Below are 21,424 nucleotides of genomic sequence, written 5' to 3' on the forward strand. Positions count from 1 at the left end.
CAGAGATCAAAGTAAGGGCAGCATATTAGGGCTGCAAGACCTGGCCTGTTTGTGTGTGCATGTGTGTTTTTTCTTTGGAAAAGCAGGGTGTCTATCAGTGCCAGCAGTAATTGTCAGATCAGAACCAAAACAAATTTATTTTCTTCTCTGATGCCTTTTTCACTCTGTGTGTCTTCCTCAATCAGCAGATTTCAGTCCATTGTTTCATGAGATGAAGACATCAAGATGAGTTTTCTGATCCAGACATTCCCTCATAATTCCCCATAATTACTGCTGGCAGTTCCTGTGCAACCCTAATATCTGAATGAACAGGAAAGGGGATTTTTCAAATTCTAATTCTCTCTCTGGTTAGCATCAGGTCACAGTGGACGAACTTCCTGACATCTGCCAGCTTCCTGATTTGTGACCCCTGACCTCCAGCCTCTTACTAATCAGACTAATGAACTGGAAACACAAGACTCTGACTCCAATCAGATGGTATTTATAACGTTTAAGTGTGTGTCTTTAACCTTTAACCCTGGCCCTCAAAATACATACACATACAAAAGGGTGCGCATACATACACACACATGTTTATTTCCCCAACCCCATGGGGGACAGTCATTGACATAATGCCTTCCCTAGCCCCTTACCCTAACCTTAACCATCACAAATAAATGCCTAACCTTAACCCTTACCCTAACCCTAACCTTAACCTAACTGTAACCTGTACCCTAAAACCAAGTCTTAACCCTCAAAATGCAGTCTCTACCTGTGGGGACCAAAATTTTTGTCTCCATTAGTTAGTGTTAGTGTGCATTCAGGTTGGAGTCCCCACCGGGATATAAGAATATGAAACACTCAAATACACACACACACACACACACACACACACACACACACACACACACACTGTGTCTTAAAGGAATAATTCAATTGGGATATAAGCTTACCTGCTGAGAAGATCGATACCACTCTTTTTCTGTCCATTGTATATAAGGCTATAGCCTGCAGCCGGTTAGCTTAGCTTAGCATTAAAAAAAGTGTGAAAACTTCATTTTGTGATTTTTCGGGGGCAGGTTATGTGCAGGACTATTTATAGGCTGGGAAAGGTCACTTATTATAGTCTTCACTGGTTGCAGGGGGAAACAGCTAGCCTGGCTCTGTCTGAAGGTAACAAAATCCACCTACCAGCTCCTCTAAAGCTCAATCCATACAAAAGAAAGCAACCAGCAGAGAATTCAGGAAGTTACTGCTTCCAGTCAAGAAATAACCCACATAATCCCCCATAAAGCACAAATTGTAGTTTTCACACTTTGTTTTTTTATAAAGATAAGCTATAGCCTTCAGCTGGTATTCTGCTTCTGCAGAGATGCGCGTAAATATCTTTGCAAACCTAAGCAGAGAAGAGTGTTATGGGTAACCTTGCACACTTCACAAATCTCAAAAATGTGTAGTGCAGAGCTGTGCATCAAGCAAGCTGATTGTTTTATCCAACATCCTGTTGGGGAGTTTTCTCAGTTTTTTCTTTCAGAGTTTGGGCATACATGTCAGCATAGTAACTTTACTGCCACAAGTGATCTTCTAATAGAGCACAGGAAAAGAAATTCCTTTTCAAGGGACTCAATATTGTTGCCCATTTACATTGATAAATCCAATTATTTCACATTTGTTTCAAGGATGTTGTATACACTGTCACTGGATTGAAGTTTATTTCCTTTATATTGTGGATTACTAAACATGACACTGCTTCCAAATGGACACATACGCTATACCCTAAATCCTAAATCTGTACATGTTTTAAAAAACACACATGCATCCGAACTGTTTATGTTCTCTTATGTGCAGCCTAAAGAAGCAGAATTCCAGCTTTATGTATAGCAGAGAGACATGAAAGTGGTATCGATCTTCTCATCTAACTCTCAGCAAGAAAGCAAATAAGAGTATTTTCTAAATGTCCAACTATTACATTAATACGTTGATGGGCCACCAGTAGCTACCAGAGAAGTTTTAGTATACCATGGTGCAGGTTGTATATTCTTTAAACTCCATTGGAAGCATGAGGAATTCTGCTATTTGGTGTTTTGTTGAAGGCAGTGGAAAATGCTATCTCAGGCACCTCTTCATAATCTCCCATAAGTGCTCAACTGATAAAGAACCTTTTTCCAAAGCTCAGTCCAACCTGAAGTCATTATTCACATACAAAGATGCTCTAGCCAATCTTGGCAGGGGATTCATATCACTAGCCAATCCTGGCGCAAAACCAATATGACCTAAGTCTGCTAAGCATTAGAGCGAGGACCTCCTACAGTGTGTGTGTGTGTGTGTGTGTGTGTGTGTGTGTGTGTGTGTGTGCGGCAGTCTTACTCTCACTTGCAACCTGTCTCACTGATCCTCACTAGGGATTTCACTCTGGCACTAAACCAACTGAATGAGTATGTGTATGTGTACAAACATATACTATATACATACAGGATATGTTTGTGCACAGTATGTGTGAATGTGTGCACGTGCAGTTGTGTGTATTTTCTGTTTCCTGTCTGTGTTTTATGGACTGCCTGATAGTTTTCCTGCTATGTGTACCTTATCCATCAACTCTGAGTGAAAGAGAGAGAAAGAACAGGGAAGGATAGGAAGGGAAATGTTCCTGAGTTTCTGAGTTTCCCTCAGAGAGGTGCAATATCTCTCGTAAAATGACACAAATGGAACTGTGTTTTGCTCAGTGTCTCATGACAGAATATCAAAATTCACAGATAGGTTACGGAAACATGCAGGAGGAATCATCACTCTCTGTGGGACACTCGTAACAGCTCTCTAAAGAAAATTAGAGTTTGGATGAGTGTTTAGACTGTGTTTATATTACCTTTACTGGAGATGTAGTGTTTGCTGGGTGTCGTGAAGCCTCTGCTGCCATGGCTGTTGATGGCTGCTACTCTGAACTGGTACCAGCGCTGAGGTCTCAAATCTGACAGAACCACATCTTCAGAAAGGGTCTAAAAATACAAACACATCGCATTTAACAATGACATCACTACTGGATGTTGTTACAGGTGCAACAACGTACACTTCTGACCACACCCAACCACATCCATCAGTGATGCTGGTGTGGTCACAGGTGAAACAGGCTTGAAACTTTCAACCAGATAGGGCAATGCAAACTGACTCATTCTTACTTTAGTAAGTAATATATAATATCTTTGAGGATAAGATAAAGAAAATAGATCCTGAGGTGACAAAAACATATAACCTTTACAGACTAAACCTTTAAATCTTGATAAATGTCATTTTTTCCCAAAGAGCATATGAACTCCTAATATTTAAAGGAATAGTTTGCTAAGAGTTATGTTAAGATTTATACAATTCTCATGTTTGTCCACGTCTGTCCTGGCTACAGCCTGCAGCTGATTAGCTTAGCTTAGCATAAAGACCAGGGGGAATCAGCTAGCCTGGCTCTGTCCAACAGTAACAAAATCCACCTAACAGCACCTCTAAAGATCACTAACAAGTTCTATTTTTTTTTTAAGATGTACAAAAACAGAAGTGTAAAAATAACACGTTGTGGTTTTATGGGGGGTTATCTGCTGGACTATTTCTTGGAAGTGACCGTGTTCAGCCAAGAAATAGTATAGCACTTAACCCCCCATAAAACCACAACATGTTGTTTTTACACTTGTATGGATAAAACAAGCACGATGTAAGTGTTAATTAGAGCTTTAGAGGTGATGGTAGGCTGAATTTGTTCCTTTGGACAGAGCCATGCTAGCTGTTACCCCCTGCTTCCAGTCTTTGTACAAAGCTAAGCCAACCCGGCTGCTGGTGTTAGCTTCATATTTAATGTACATATATGAGAGTGTTTTCACTCCTCTCAGCAAGAAAGCAAAGAAGCATATTTCCCAAAATGTCAAACTATTCGTTTAACATTATTCAAGGTCCTACAAGTTTTTAATACTGAAATCACTGTTATTATGATTTTCTTCGTTGTAAATAGAAACAGTTCACTTCAATCCAAGCCCACTTTGGGCACCAATATTCTGTCATCGCTCACAAATCCAAATTATATCTTTTTTCAAAAACATGACAGAAATCCCTGTGTATTTTAAGACATATAAGTTTCACAAGTTAATGAGCTGGAAAGTCAGATGAACATAGTCGGATTGGAATTCCATCTGATAATAGTGAAATTAAACGATTTGTCAAAATTATGGTTCAAATTGCTAAAGATTCACATGTTTTGTCTCCCTGACAGTGCAAATGTAATCATTGCTTAAAATCTACTCATCCACAATCACACACACACTCACAGACACGAGCTGCCATATTTAAGTCTATAATGAGCGTTCAGTCATTCAGAGTCAGCCAGTGGAACGACTGTGGCTGCCTGTGGTTCCTTTTTAAGCTCTGCTTATTTACCTAACCTCACACAGGCACACACACATGGACGTACAGTGCACACACGCACACACACACACACACACACACAGAAATACGGTTTACCCTGGCAGAATGGGAGACTGGCTGGGGTGGAGAGGTTTAGACAGCAAGGCAGCAGACGGATGAGGTGGAAACAGAGTCTAACATCCATCTCCATAGCTGAGAAGTTTCATCATTCGAGGCAAATTGAGAGTTATGAGGTAAAGATATGTTACAAACTTTGTGGTGTTGTTCCACTGTTAAAGGCACAGGGAACCATTTTTATAGCTTTAATGACTCCAAGTTTCTAGTTAGACAGAATCCACTATGTGCCATGTTACATGGGTTTTTTTCTAGCTATCAGCCTCCATACATCAACCTCCCAACAGCTAATATCCCCCAATAATGTAGAGCGGATGACATTAACAGGATGATACTCTATCTCTTCATATGTGAAAAGATGACTCAGAAAACTATTTTAAAAAATTAATAAACAAATACATTTCTATATCAATTAACTGTACACCTCACACCAACTCCTAAGTCAATGAGTATTTTCTTTCTAAAGAGTTATGATTTCAATATCTCAAACCTTATAATCCACAAACCGGGGTGAAAGGTGAGAGGATGCTGGTTACTGTAGTTACCGTGGCAACAGTAATCCATGGAGAGGCATGGTCTTCACTGGGATGAATCCCAACATTCCAGCGGGACTGGAGCATGTAAACGATCGGCTCCACGCTGACATTGAACTTTGACACCCACACCACCTTCACATGACCCTCCGAATCCTCCACAAAGCTCATCTCTCTGCGAGGCTTCAGAGGAACACCTGGAGGGACACAAGAGAAAGAAGAGATTATCTAAATTATTACTAAATTATTATTTAGAAGCTCAAAACAGAAAAGTAATGTTATTCAAAAGTTATTTAAATAACATCAAAGAACACTTACTCAATGGGAGATTGATGGTTTAAGTAAAAAAGAGTATTGTATGTTGTACAGATTGTAATTTTGTGATTTGTGATTTTGGGATATATAAATAAACATTAATTGACTAATGTCAATTGATCAACATAGTGACATGAGGAACAGGTGGTAGAGATGGCACATGGACAAGCATTAGAGCTGACAGGATGTCTCAAACACCATTTAATTATTATAGAACATATGGTATATAGTATTTTATAATTGTTGAGTCAATTAATAACCATTTCTAAATAAGAATTAGGATGATCCCATTGATCAGGCAGTAATTGTTATTGACTTAAGATCAGAAAAAATATCACAGAATTGGTAAAGCAAGAATATAAACATAACTCAAACAATATTTTCCCTAAATTATTATGGCTGCCCAATCTTCACCACATAGGCGTCTGAGGCAGTTTGTACTCCTAACTAGCTTCACACAGACTTGTGCTGGAGCTTTTAACCACGACGGGGCCGTCTGGGACTTCAGATGCAGTCAAGCAGGCAGTAATTTAAGGATCTTTATTACATTAAATTACATTTCATTCATTCATAACCAAAGCAACTCATAATAAGTACATTTACACACCCTAGGAACAAGAGCTAGATGTCATCAAAAATTGGAATTGCATCCATCCCAAAGAAACAACTAAAAGCATGTTCAGTGTTATGAGTAACAAGCATGGGTGGCCACTGTTAGCACATCAGCAAACATATATACTTTTTAAAAGGCTGCTTAACCAAAGACCAGCATCAGCATTATTACTTTTAATTAGCACAGTGGTGTGCTTATTGAAACAATCAAAAACAATTTATTTAAAAAAAATGTTTCCATCAGTGCAGCAGCCTCTTATAATAAAGCCCATACGATGTAACAAATGAGTCCCAACCAGCTGCCAGGGACTTGCCTTTACCTTTATATAGATTGGCTGGGGCTTGGCAAGTGTGTCCACAGCTATTAAAGCAGCATTTCCTGGGGGAGGGACAATGCTGGTCTGACGAGCAGCTCTCTACGCAGGCTGCAGCAAATCCGGTGGCTCGCTGAGGCGGAGGGCAGTCACCCTGACGAGACGACCTCAGAGAGGTCAGGAACTCCCTGCTCGTCACACACTCTGTCTGCTTCTGAGAGAAAGAAGGGGGGGTATTATTATTATTACAGTTGACACACAAGGGAAATAATAAACACACATATGAGGGCAGAAAAACACACAGCATAGGTGAAAGTGTTTCCTTTGGTAAACTCCTACTGACTCTTTGAAGGCAGTCCTTGAGATCTGGTCTGAAAGGGGGTGCATGTGTGTGTGTGTGTATCTCTGTGTCTGTGAACATGGCTGCAGATCAGCAAAATGTAAACACAAGCTTTAACTAATAGCTCTGAATTACACTGTGTTCCTAACCAGTCAGCCAGTCAGCCATCCAGCCAGTAACATGCTTCAACTATTGTGATAAAAAAAATAATCTATCCTAAAACCACAGTGACTGGCTTTACAAATAATCATTTAGGGCCACACACACAAAATACACACATAACTGATGCACACTTTCACATATATACAATCAAAAGCTCATGTTATTCATAACACATACGCTTTCATAAGCACACACAGGAATGCTCATTCGTGGCATACACAGTCAAAAAACTGCTCCATGTTGCCAACAAAAGCAAGTTTCTGGTGCAGAAGTGACACTGCCACCAAGGGTGTTGTGACTTACACACACACACACACACACACACACACACACACACACTATGCACTCTCTTTCTGTCTTACCTCACAGGACTTTGGAGAGAGCACCTTCCTGGTTTCCCACAGTTCTTTGCATGGCTGAAGACACTACACATAAACAAACAAATAGAAATAAACAGAATGTGAGGCTTTAGGCACAGTAAAAGTAAGGGTTTTAGAATTTACACTTGTTTCATCACACAAACTCACTCACTCACAGCATCACGATTAGCTAGGCGCGCTCCATTACATTGTTTGCAGTCACGTGATTCCGATCAAAATTCAGAATGAGGCAGGAAGTGAAAGGCAGAATGGACGAGATGGAGGAAAGCCCGTACTGTGCTAGTCATTGCTTACTCATAGTGTTGTCCCAGTCAACGTGTGTGAAATCTGGAATTGCCCAATTTATTCTTAAATTATGGCTAAAAACCTATTTTGAGGTCACAATGACCTTTGACCTTTGAGTCAAAAGTGTCACCAATTCAGTGTCCGGCCAACTGTGAAATATGGTCACAATCTCCCCTTCTGTTCCTGAGTTATGGTGTTAAAATAAGCATTTTTCCCAAAATGTCTAACTCATCCTTTAAATAGCTGAGGTTTGAAGAAAAAGAAAAGTGTAAACACAAGAACAAGGATAAATGACAGAGTGTCCGAGGGTTTTAGCATTTGCAGAGACAGAGCTCTCAGTGTTTAAGCAGGTAGGGAACACAAAAGAAACACACACTCCTAAAGCACACGTGCACACAATCATCTGGTTTGCCACCTCAGTGAACTGGTGAATGATGGTTCTTACCAAATTAAAACCAGACAACATATAAAAACTGCGGTTTCACCCCCAACCTCCTCCCCCCTCCTCTCATACTCCCTCTGTCAGTCTGTCTGTCTCCCTCAGCTCCCCAGTGTGCCTGGCTTCAATAATTTCTCCAATTTATTCCATCTCACTGAATCCAGGGGAACAAACAGAATCAACAAAAGGCCATAAAAACTTAATCTTTGCACAAATAAATAGATACTGATTAAAAAGTCTTCTCCAAAAGCTCTTTTAAAAAGGCTAATTTATAGACTGATGACTATTAATATTTCAAATGACAACTGTGTGGACTTTAAGGGTTATCATCATACTTGAGCACTGAATTTAATGTCATGTAAACTTTAATTTCATGTTTAAAATAAAGGACCAACACTACATAGTAACTTGCCATTGGGATTCATACAGCATCAACAAACCAAAGCCAGTGAAGCCACATGTGCTGGTTTCTTAACCTCTGGGACATAAAATGGAGTCTCAGCATGAAGCATGATAGCTGTTTAATGTTGTATAGTCGGTTCATTTCATTTAAGTCATGGAAGAAAAAGTTTGGGTAAGCTTAAAGTGATTCTCCAACCCCAAAAGCTCTCTTTTGAGTATTAAACACTCTTGCTCTGTATGCTTAAAATGTGGATGAAAAAAGGTTGTAGTTTGCTTCTCCACAGGGAACAAAGGCTGTGGTCAGCTTAGACTAATGTAATTTACAATGGATGCCAATAGCGACAGTATAAAAATCAAAATATCAAACCCCTTCTCCACTGACTATCCATATGTTCACTGTGCTCCAAACACTCATATTTTCACTGAAATCAGTGCACAACTGTAAAAAGCAACTTACAAACTAATTTGTTTTATATGGCTTTTTCTTGATTTTATAACTTTTACTTTGTGAGTCCTACATTATTTCACCTTATTTTATATACTGTCTGATATATAGGTAAACAAAAATATATGTATAAAGTTTATTTGCTTACTATTAGCTTACTGCTTCCATCCTCAGGCACGTCTGTGCTCATACCACAAGTGTTTACACACACCACACACATGTATTAATCTAGACTGTAAAAGCCACTTAAGCACATTTGTATTCTGAGAATTGTTCATGTTGATTTCATAAGTTCAATGTTCTGATAACATTATAGAAGTTCATACAACAGTTTCATGTACAGTATATTTTGATTAGGGAATTATTAGCAAACTATGCTAAAATTATGACTATATTTAGGAGGCAAAACTAAAGTGCAACACATATCTAGAGCTGCAACAATTGATTAATTGATTAGTCAATCGTCAGAATCAGCAACTATGTTGATAATCGTTTAATAATTTTTAGTAATTTTTTATTCTTTAAAAATGCAAAATATTCTCTGTTTCCAGCTTCTCAAATGTGACTACTCTCTGGTTTCCTTAGTCTTTTATGATAGTAACCTGTATATTCTTGTACCACCGATTGGACAAAACAACACATTTTAAGATGGCATATTGGGCTTTGAAGAATTTTCTGACATTTTATAGACCAAACTATTAATCAAGAAAAGAGGTGATAATAAAAATCGTCATCAGTTGCAGTCTACACACATCGTATTATTTGGCATGAGTAGCATACCGGACATGTCATACAGACAGAAGAACATTGCTCAACATTGATCAACATGAATATTTTGGCAAAAAAAAAATGTTTGGAACACCCTCACCATACAGATGGACAGCAATGACGCAATGTGTGCTGCACTTTAGAAGTTTCTATGGACTTGTCACATTTGAATCCATTAAAACTGTCATACATCCAAGCTGACCACAACCTTTGTTCTCCATGAAGAAGCAAATTACAAACCTTTTATAGCCACATTTTTGTCCACAAAAGATACATTTTGAGAGAAGTATCACTTTAAGTTATTTTCCCCTTCTCTCCTCTGTAAGTTAATTATGCATTCCTCAAGGAGGTCTGGGTATGAGGAGACAGGGAGATAATACAAGACATGCACACAGTATTGTAACCAGATCCTGAAGTGTGAAGTGTTTCTTCAAGGAGCTCTCATGGGTCTTTTCACTCGACCACGTGGTGTTCAGGTTGTCAAAATCTCTCCAAAAACACCTTATACACACACAGACACACATACACACACACCAACCAACACTTCACCTTTTTTCACATGCGCACCACTCCATCTTACAGCCAAACCCAGCCCACCCCGTACTCCCCCCTCTCCTCCTTTGCTGACACTTTGATCAGTTACAGACATGTTTAATTTTTCATTCCTCTCCTCTCGTCCTTTACCCTCATCTATTCCTCTCTCCCTCTCCCATCCCTTTCCATAATCCTCTGTTCTTTTTGTCTCCTGTCTTCACATTATCACTCCTCCTCGTCTCCTCCTTGACCTCTCATCTCTGCGCTGCCTTTCTCTGCCTCCTTCCATGCCTCACCTCAATACCTCTCCTCTCCTTCTTCTTCTGCCCTCCCTGACTTATCCTCTTCTCCTCTAAGGCTAAAAACTTCCACACCCACTCTAGTTCAATGTTGGGTATTTACCCAGTCCGGAGGTGACTTGAGGTTAAAGGCAATCGTAGAAACTGTGCTAACATATAAATGTAACATCCTTGTATGTGGATCTTATTTGTAAACACAAAAGCAGTGTAGCTAGAGTAGTCAACACAGCCAGTTAAATCATCATAATCAGGTGTGGGAGATGTACTCCGTTATAACAGAGATATATTTTTAGAGAGCACGTGGGGCATCCCTGTGAAATAGGGGTTTAGGATGCTGACCGTGTAATTGTAATGTCACAGGTTTGAGTCCTTTTCCTGTCATTGTCTCTACTGCATGGTATCTAATACAGGCAAAAATACCCCCAAAACTAGATAACTAAACACATCATATTATAGATATCCATCATATTTTAGATAACAATGAATACTAACTCTTAAACTAAACACCAATAATAATTATTGCTCTTTTTGTGCTATTTACAAAAAATATATATCCCCCACTGCAATTGGAATATTAAACCTGAAACTGTACTTTGTTTTTAGTTTACACCCTGCACTCAGTATACCCCTGAAAGTGTAGGTAGTGTTTTGATGAGTTTAATGTTTTACATTTTACATGCTGTCTTAAATGTCTCTTTTTTTGTTTTTTACATTTTTACTTTTACAGACTAGTTGGGGTTGAATTCAAAAACAAATTTCCACCACGGTGGACAATAAAGTTGTATTTTATTGTATTGTACATCAGTGGTGGAAAGTAAATAAGTACATTTACTCAAGTACTGTACTGAAGTACCTTCCATTTTATGCTACTTTATACTTTTTCTTCACCACATTTCAGTGGGAAATGCTGTACTTTCTACTCCACATTTATTTGATAGCTATAGTTTTGCATCATTTTACATACAAAACATAAGATCACTTTAAGAAGTATGATGCATAATTATTGGAGTAACGGTACTCCAATAAGTTATTAAAGTTAGTTCCACCTTGAACAGCTACAACATTTAAATACTGCTCACATCATCAGTAATAATAATCCAATCATGTTAATATAACACTGGCAGGGGCCATTCTGCATAAGGAGTACATGTACTTTGCTGGTAATAGTCAAATACTCTAATAATCTATACTTTTACTTAATGGAGTTTTAATGTAAAACTTGTAACAGAGCATTTTTACAAGTTTTACTTAAGTAATGAATGTGAGTATTTATTATTTCACATAGACAATATAACAGTAGGGAGAGAAAAGCAAGAGAGGGGAGAACCCCCCCAGTCGAGGCTCATGGATTTAAGATGAAAACACTTGTGGTATGTACGCGGTTACACACCTTACACTCTCAAATATCATTTGGATGTTGTAAATCACTGAAAAGTACTGTATTTGTGCAAGAGGAGCTGAGAGACGATCGGACACTTTTGGCCTTCAAGGCGACATGATGAGTTATGTGTGTGAGTGAGAGAGGGGTAGACACAGCAGATGTCAGAGGTCAGAGACGTTACTGTTTAACACACCAACGCACTGTAACAACACAGCCTAGATTAATGACCGTGTATGTGTCTGTATGTGTGCACAGTTTGCATAGGAGCTCCTCAGATATATGTATAATAATTAATCACACACACACACACACACACACACACACCTTTTGTCTCGGCCCTCCTCTGGCCTCTCCTGCTGTTTTATGGCCTCACCTGCCACGATAGAGGGATGACAGCCACACTCAGCGAGACGGAGAGGAAATGGGAGAGGGAGGGGAGGAGAGATGTGGTTTCAGAGTGGATAGAGGGGGGAAAGAAGTGAGTGTCAGTTGAAAAGGAGAAAAGAGATGAAAGACAAATAGTGAAACAGGTCCAGAGAAAAAGGAGAGAGAGAGACAAAGAAAGACAGCCACAGACCAGATGTGCTCACTCTCCATACACAGTCACCAGTTCAGTGGGTGCAATGTGAAAAACTATTCATGTTAATTTCATCGTGTCTTCAGTTGTTCAGTTTATTTTATATTTTCTAACCTACAGTGCATATGTAGCATTTAGGATTGGGTACTGTTTGTACTATTCCTTTAGTGTTGGTGCAAAAATCATCCCCAGAACCAGTGTCAATATCAAAACTTTTTCATACTTATTTATTTAGCTATACTGTTTTCAATACCTTAATTTGACAAATATTAACATGTTTTCTACAAAACCTTTTATCTATTTAACAAAGGAAGCCAAAGTATCTCAAAAGTTAATTGTTGGCTATACACAAACTGCCACAATAAAATTGTGTACAACTGGCAATATTAAATAATGAAATATTACATAGATAAATCAGGAACTATCTTGTCAAAGTACCAAACAGTAGCAGTAACAACATTCTGTACTTCAAACTTTTAGATACAGACACATTTAAATCAGTTCCAAGAAAGTATTATATACATATATAGAGAGAGAGAGTAAAAAAAGATATTTTTAGTTAGTGTGAATAAATAATTTTTATAATTATACTATGGTGGAAAAATGAGAGTTGTACAATTGTAGCTATGACTGCATACCTCAATCTCAGGGTACTGGTATTACCCTGTGTGGAATTACCAAGTATCTTGTGAAGTTGAGACTTCTGTAAAAGATTCATCCTCTCCATGTTTTCTCCTGCAAAGCAATCCAGAAGACTTCATGCGAAATCTGACCTGGTGGCCCACATTGTGACATGCAGTTCAGTGGTTGATACAGACCCACTGATGTCACATACTGACATGAGGTTAAAGGTGTAGTGAGAAAACTAGAAAGCCACAAACAAACAACTGACAGCAGTGTCTCTGTAAGGAAACAATAACAGTAGCTATAGGCAATAGCAATAGGCCTTGCCAAGAGCTAAAGTATCTGTGACTAATACTGTGAAAATATGTAATCGCAATTTTTCTGACCAATATTGTGATTTAAATCTGTTTAGTATAATGTACTATGTGAAATGTGATTTTGAGAAAACGTGAAAGAAACACTTTACATGTTCCTAAATACTGTTCAAAACTTAAGATTCCAAAATGCATGTGATGAAATGTTTAATAATTCTGTGTGAATATACATTTAGCTTTTTCATGTATAACTTCATAATTTCACCTTTTCAGGTGATAGTCAATAATGGTCACACTATTGCCTCAAAATTAATTAATGAGTGATAATTTATTGATGTTACAGTGCTACATTCAGTAGTTTTAATACTGCCACATTTAATCTAATATTGTATGTACAATTAAAAAGAGCACTGAAAAAGATGAGCATTAACTAAAAAAATCTAATTTTAAAAAATCTACATATATGAGATTACAATTACTTGATTTTTTTCAGCAGTTTTAAAATTACAACATATTCTATTCACAGTAAGTAAATTCTTTATAGTCTAGACTATACACAACTGTACTTATATGCTAAATGAGATTCTACAGAATATTTCAGAGGGCACAAACACGCTTGTTTTATATATTGAATATGCACACACATGCATATATGTATACACACTCACACAGATACACACAATTCAGGCCTTGTGGTACTTGAGTGAAAAGTAGCGGAACAAATTCCACAGATCCCTTTGAAAAGCATGTTAGACTGTTGCCAGACCTTTAGAATAACATGTACAACAACCAGAGCTAACTTAAGTCGGCAGCTTGTGGGAGGAGAGGAAAGGCTGGAGGAAAGAGAACAGAGGAAAGGAAAAAGAGATCGGAAGGACAGTCAAAAAGACAAATGCTTCGAGATTGTTCAGTGGTTAACTTCCTCACCTCTCAAACCACATGTGCACACAATGACCTCAGATGAAATCCTGCCAGAGCTTTCTCCCTCTGTGTTTCCCTTAATCATTTTCTTTCTGTGCTTCCTCTCCATCTAAAATAAAACTACTAAAAAGGATACTAGACAGATCACTCTATTTTTTGGATGGAGAAATGAAGGATGTATGGACAATAAATAAATGGATGTGTTGGTGGCAGGTGGCAGTCAGAATACTTCACCTACATGAGGTTTACTGTTAAAAACATGCAAAACACAAAAGGTTTTACAGGATTAGCTGGTTCGTTAACTTTCTAGAAGGCGAAAATTGTAAATGTAACATATACATATACCAGATATTATATTAAACTACTGGACAAGTTTAAACAGCCGAGGGAATAGAAATGACTGTGGGAAAAGGAGAAGAAAGAAAATAAATTAAAATTGATATAAGCTTTTACAGGCTAGCAAACTGTTGTTTGCAGCTGTTGTACTGGGTTGTCCAAATGGAGTGATAATGACTGAGATACTTTCAAATCTAAGGTTGAGAGTGAGAAGGGGGCTTTAGATTGGCACACAAGTATGACTTCCTGATTGTTGAAACTCTTTCCAACATATTTCTCCTCTATCATTTCCTCCTGCCTTTTGATTATAAAACTATGATTGTAGATTTCATTTTAAACCAACACTTGAGTGAGAAGCAACTGAGGTGAGGTCAGCAGTCTGAGGTCATGGGCTACTCTGCTTAGCCTTGTGCTGCCACAGCCCATATAAGTGATGGAAAATTGATGGGTGAAGAATTTTCTCAAAAAGAATATTGGACTATTTTTATACAGATATTTATAGAAAGGATTATGGGGGATTGGAGTAGAACAAGGCAAGTTTATTTGTACAGCACATTTCAACAACAAGGCAATTCAAAGTGCTTTACATAAAACATAAAAGCAGCATAGGGCAATATAAAAAGACATTTAAAACACTTAAAAAGAGTTAAATAGAAAATAAAAACAAGATAAAACATGTTACAGTGCAGTGTAAGAAAGTAATCATTATTCGATTTAATAAAAGGCAGCGGCAAACAGAAAAGTCTTCAGCCTTGATTTAAAATAACTAAGAGTTGCAGCAGACCTACAGTTTTCTCTGTTTGTTCCAGATATGTGGTGCATAAAAACTAAACGCTGCTTGCACAGGAATTATTCCTGTGCTCTTTCTGCTGGAACCAAACAGCCTCTAATAAGTTGCATGCATACAACAGTGGTACAACTTCATACATGGCAGATTCTTATGCTGAATAGCAATAGGGTCAGTTTAGGAGGTTGACTTAAAGGAAGGGTAGTTCGTGTTCAGTAGCCTCATAGAGTTCTTACTTACAGTATCATGTGAAATCTACCAAGCAAAGGCTAAAATTGTAAATGGAATGCACTTAACAAACAAACGCTTTACAATTTGCCTCTCGATCACACACATAATGACAGCAGAGCTGCATTGGGACGTGTCTTGCTCAAGGTCATTTCGACATGTGGACAGGAGGATGCAGGGATCGAACTGCCAACCTAACAATTAATGAACCTTAATTGAACCTCTTAAGAGCAAGTTATGAGAAATGAATGAGGAAGAAAGGATAATAAGAGGAAGGGTAACAGTTTGTTAGACTTGTTTGTTAGTGGACATCCCGCTGACGCACACACCTGGTACACATTACTACGTCTGCTCTGCATGTGTGTGTGTGAGAAGGAAAGAGATAAAGGAAGGAGGAGATGGACAGATGGAGGAATTGAGTGAGGGCTGTAGTTCAGTTTTAGTGAACTCCCATGTGTGTTTCCATGAGAAAGTTCACTGATGATGTGACACAAACCATATGTGCAACATCTGCCTGGTGTGTGTGTGTGTGTGTCTTCGATAGAGAGACCCCGGGCTCTGATATAACAAAAGAACAGATAAAGCACCACAGTCGATGAGACAATGCTTACCTTTATCTGTTGTCACATTTCTTTCATCCCTCTTTCTCTTATCCTACTCTGTTTGTACTGTAAAAGGCACTCTGCCAACTCAATTTTTAAATTCTTTAACATTCTTCATGCATAAATAATTCTCTCCTATCCGTCAGAATGTCCTGCAATCAAAGATTTCATACAGTTTATAAGACTAATAATATTTTGAGTATTTGCACTTTACTGTAACCTATAAATTTACAAGTTTTCATTGTTTTGTTTTGTTTTTTTAAACAAATGCTCCTGAGACTGAAGATGATTAAATAAAATAGCATCAAATTTCTAAAGAAATAATCAAATACCTTGCAATTTATTTTTACATACTTGTGTTTCATGCCATTTCCTTGTGAAATAATGGATCATTGCAAGCTTTCAGCTTCCAAAGTGAAATAGATGACATGGGAAATGAAATTAATCCTTTAGTTTCACAGTGCACCATTTTGTGTGTGTGGGTGTGTGACTGTGAGCGGATAGACTGACTATGTGTTACACATGTTAAAACTCAGTGAGAACAACCTAGTACTGCTCCAAGTCTGGGTAAGGACCCAACAAGGAGTTGAGGGAAAAGTAATACCAGTCCCCAAAATATTCTGTAAAAATCTCTGTCAAAAGTTATGGAATATACTGCCAAAAGGCTTTATGAGATCTTGCAGTGGAATGTAGGCTGAGACCAAATCACATTTTGTTAGATTTGCCTTACTAATAGCCCTAAAATTGGGTTTATAAACACAAGAAAAATGTAGCTCCCCACAGAAAAAAATCAGAAAGTCAAACTGTGCAGAGGAGTGTTTTTCCTCCAACAGCTAAGGACCAGCGGACTCACTACTTCCTCCCCTATGACTTTCTCCTTCTTTTTCTCTCTGCAGAGAAAATAGTCTAGACTAGGGCTGGGTATTGCACCTTAATAATGTCTTGGTCCTGACCATTGACTGTATATAAAGATGGAAGACATGACAGCTCCCCAAAAGTGAAGCCAAAACATCTCGATCGCCCCCTGGTGACCAGCTGCAGTATAGATCGTAAACCCCGCCCCCTCCATGTTAGCAGATAGGACTTGAGCCAAACTAAAAAAATCAAAGTACACGTCAAATTTTTCCCCCAAAGATGGTTTCTGTCACTTTAGGTAGTTCTTATCATGCTGATGTATGATCAAGTGTTCACTGTTCTGATAAGTTTGGTTTTAATTTGTTAATTGATGCTATAAAAAGGGGGTTTCACGTCATGATTGACAGCTGAGACCTGCTCGCGAATGAATCGGTCAGGTGTATGGGCGGGATCTCAATACCGCGGCTCCAACTCCGATCACTACTGCGTAGACTCTGGCTCCAAATGACGTCACCAGCGCAAGATGGCAGAGTTTCTGTTTATATTTCTAAAAGTTATCAAAAAAAGTACTGTATCGTTTAATGCAACTGGTGTCATATCAGCACTGGTATTAACAAGACTAAGAGTCTACAGCCATACCAGCGACTCTGAGGCTGTACTTAGGTAAAGTGGTGCTTTGAGCTAAATGCCAACATCATTATGCTAACATGCTCACAATAACAATGCATGCTGCAACATGCTGAAGTTTAGCAGGTATGTTTAGAATGTTCACCGTTTTACTTTAGCATGTTAGCATGCTACCATTTGCTAATCAGCACTAAACACAAAGTACAACTGAGGCTGATGTGAATGTCATTAATTTTGCAGGGATTTGGTCACAAACCCAAAAACTGGACAAATAGATATTTTGACCTGATGATGGCACTTGATGCAAAGTCAGGAAATCACCAAAGTTATTAAAATCCATCCTGAGGGGAACATAAATGTGTGTACAAAATTCCATGGCAATCCATCCAACAGGTGTTGAGATTTTTCTCAACACAAAAGCACAGATGTCAACCTAATAGCGGCGCTAGAGGAAAAGTGAGGGAATCCCCAAAGTCATTAAGATACATTGTCTGGGAACCATGAATGTCTCTACAAAATGTAATGGCAATCCACTCAATAGTTGTTGAGATATTTCAGTCTGGAACAAGGTGGTGAACCAACCAACTGACAATGCCATCCTTAGAGCTGCTACCATAACTAAAATATTTCAACAACAACAACAATATCCTACTGTCTCTCTGTAGTTCATTATAACTTGTTGCTGGGATCTGTGCTTTACCTTCTTATATCAAATATGTTACTAGAACAAATGCAGAATTAATAGAGTAGAATAGAAACCTGGGAATATCTGCTAGCCTAATGAAACAATAATAAAGCGGACTGTGCTCATTATAGAATGCTCCCAAGGTACATAATCAATAAAAAAATAGCAAGCCCTAAACATCTCCCACATATCCCGTTAACAAATATACACACCTTGGGAGCATTAAACAGTGTTGGACATCCTCCGCTGTATAATTCATTATTTTGATTAATCTTGGCAATTATGGCTGAGGACCGGGATATGTGCTTTTCTGCTCTAATTTATTTTTGTTGGCCTGCCGCGGTAACTTTTACAAATTGGGCTGTAGCCACTTTCAACAGACTGTAAAACGGTAAGAATTAATAACTTTGTAATTCAAACAAGCAAGAAGAGACACTGCTTGTCTGTGCAGTATCAGGCTGTCTGAGAGGAAAATTGTGGTTTACACAGCGTCAGCTCCCACTGGCCAATTTCAGAGACTGTTGTTGGACGTCGGTTACAGCATAGTGCCACACTGGTATTCATACATGTACAACAGCAAGACACAAAGCCAGGGTAATAAAGTTTAGACATGGTATTAAACTAGAAAATATTTTCCATTCTCATTCTCTCTGTTTCTTTGTTGAAGTCTAAACATCAGAAACAGAAACAAAGGAAGGGAAAGAAGAAAGGAATGAAAGGATATAGATAAGTTTGAGTGTGTGTGTGTGTTTTTGTTTAAGGTGGTGAGGGGGGTTAGGCATAGCTGAAAGTTGATGTCTGATGTTTCGCTCAGTGTGGTATCCCCTGCAACGGTCTGTTGGGGGAATTTTTGGGGGGAGCATGCTCTTAGCTGTTGTTGACATTAACCCCGGCTGACTTCACACATACACTCACTCCTGATATACACCCCATACAAAAAAAAGCTTCCATTCTCACGCCTGTTTCTTGCTTTCCCTTTATCCTACTGTCATGTGAATTTGTAGCGAAGCTTGGAAATGTTGCAAGAAGTAAAATACGATTCAGGTGTGCTTTCAGCCGGGATAACGCTTTTAAATAGATCTGAACCTGAACGGAGAGTTCAGAAAACACATCAATAAGAAACCAGACAGAATCTTTCAAGAAGTCATTAATATTGAGTAAGTTAAGGTCAGTAAGTAAAAGGTGATGGTAGACAGATATTTTATAGGCATTTTTTGGCTGCAGATTACACAGCATCATTATTTAGCCAATAAAATCATTTCTGATCTCACATACATTGTTTAGTGATCAAAATTTGCTTGTGTTTTCCAATACTGAAGACATTTTCCTGAAATTAGTGTTTCATCTTTTTACTTTTCTGATTTAAAACATGATAATTTGCATCAAAATATGGAGACCCAGTTTCTGTCTTGTCCACCCATTGACCAGCTGTCTAAAACACCCAAGCAATGTCCAGAAAGCTGTAACAAGCTGGAAATGCTGCAGAGTGGACAGACTGGCAGCTAAAAATACACAGCATGGAAACTCCACTTGAATCAAACAATGAATTAGCACACACACATACACACACACACACACACACACAGTGAAGTCTCCTGGCAGGCAGTGTTAAGTGAATAAACAGGGGATCATTTTTGCTCCAGGGTGGATGGATAATGGGGATATAACGGAGGATGTTATTTTAACTAAAACACAACCTTTGCTATTACAGGAGCCGTGTGGTGGGTGTAAAGATTCCATACACAAGGGAAGCAAGAGAAAGACTCTCTCTGTCTCTTTGCCTCTCGAGGCAGAGATGAAGAGTGACACGATGCTTTGCATTTGTACTGTTATTGTGTCAGGTTCATAGGATATTCTAGGATCAGGATACGTCGTTGTGTGTTACCACACTTGTACTATAGCCACTTACTACAGACAAGATGGGTTCGAATCATCATCCACTTTTTAATTTGTTGATAGTCAGTTTAATCTGTGATTTGGACCATTACACCAGTGACAGTTAGCTAGTAGTGTAGCACAAAGCAGAAATACTGTGGATGCTACGATTAATTGCATTTTAATATACCTTGCAAACTAATTTAAATTGTTAAAAAGAAATTAGTTTAAAGTATCCGTTGTACATTTTATGTGCTAGCCACTCAGAAACACATATTTCCCATGGCCCTGGTATAATACTGAGCCAAGACATGATACATGATGATAAAAAAGCCATACCTGTGTTCTGTCTAATGCGTCACTAGTGCCCTTTGACAGAATGCAAACTTTAAATCGCTGAGTCTATGAAAAAAGATCAAAACATTAGCACACTTATCTCCTTTGCACCAAATGTTTTATCTAAGCTTTTGGCCAAGCAATAAGTGTGCAGATGTTTTAATCTTCTTTCATTGCGTCCAGCAACTTCTTGTTTTCTGGTAGTGTGCTGAAGTTTTGTTAAATCTTAATGTTAATGTTAATTAAAGACTCAGGCAGAAGTACTTGTCCCGTTCTTCATGGGATCTATTTGTTCATATCTGAGAACAAAAAGCAGGTCCCCACAAGATCATTGACTTATTTTATAGATACTGTAAGATTTTGCCCTGTTTTGGGGGGGTATATGAAATGCCCAATCCCCTGTGCACTGCAGCCCACTGCTAAACTCTACTATTATTTTGGGCAGTGCTGCAGCCGCTTCATTTCACCTGCCAGTAATGAGCTTCACTAGGAAGGTGTAACATGTGGAAGGTTCACGCAATCACCCCCAGTTCCACCCCAACAAACCAGTAGGAGTTGCTAGTGCAGCAAAAAGGACAAGAACCCTCACAGGCTTACCACTCACGAACTCGGCCAATTGTGTTCAATAGACTGCACCTCCAAGTCAGAGTTACTGTTACCAGAAGTTGAACTCCTGCACCGAGGACTTGGTTTTAGGGTTAACATTAGAGTTATGACTGGCTTGAGGATAGGGTTAGGGTTGGGGTTAGGCACACAAGTGACTGATGTTTGGATAAGCCTTCAGGGAATTAAATGCAAGTCAGTATAATGTCTTGAAGTGTAGCAGAAGTTTGTGTGTATTTACCTGCGCACAGCGTCTGTGGCTTTCACACCAAACCAGTACTTGGTCACTCTGAAAGAAACAGAGAGGATGAGGGTTAAAACAAACACAGAGAGACAAATAAATCTTTCATAGAA

The 21,424-nt window shown here is 38.6% G+C and overlaps 1 protein-coding gene across 3 annotated transcripts in view; it reads right to left on the bottom strand.

The window, feature by feature from the left end:
- Positions 1–21,424, bottom strand: part of anos1b (anosmin 1b) — a 52,134-nt gene that overhangs the window by 13,610 nt on the left and 17,100 nt on the right. For 2 of the 3 annotated variants that reach the window (XM_044198906.1, XM_044198904.1), the window contains exons 2-6: positions 21,312–21,359; positions 7,130–7,192; positions 6,272–6,479; positions 5,037–5,221; positions 2,843–2,972 (exon numbers count right to left, since the gene is read on the bottom strand). In XM_044198906.1, the coding sequence (XP_044054841.1) occupies positions 2,843–2,972; positions 5,037–5,221; positions 6,272–6,479; positions 7,130–7,192; positions 21,312–21,359 (634 nt within the window). The remainder of the gene's footprint in view (positions 1–2,842; positions 2,973–5,036; positions 5,222–6,271; positions 6,480–7,129; positions 7,193–21,311; positions 21,360–21,424) is intronic. The other variant, XM_044198905.1, reaches the window with a different exon arrangement.

The sequence above is a fragment of the Siniperca chuatsi genome, linkage group LG6 (genome assembly GCF_020085105.1).
Source record: "Siniperca chuatsi isolate FFG_IHB_CAS linkage group LG6, ASM2008510v1, whole genome shotgun sequence".
Taxonomy (NCBI): Eukaryota; Metazoa; Chordata; class Actinopteri; order Centrarchiformes; family Sinipercidae; genus Siniperca; species Siniperca chuatsi.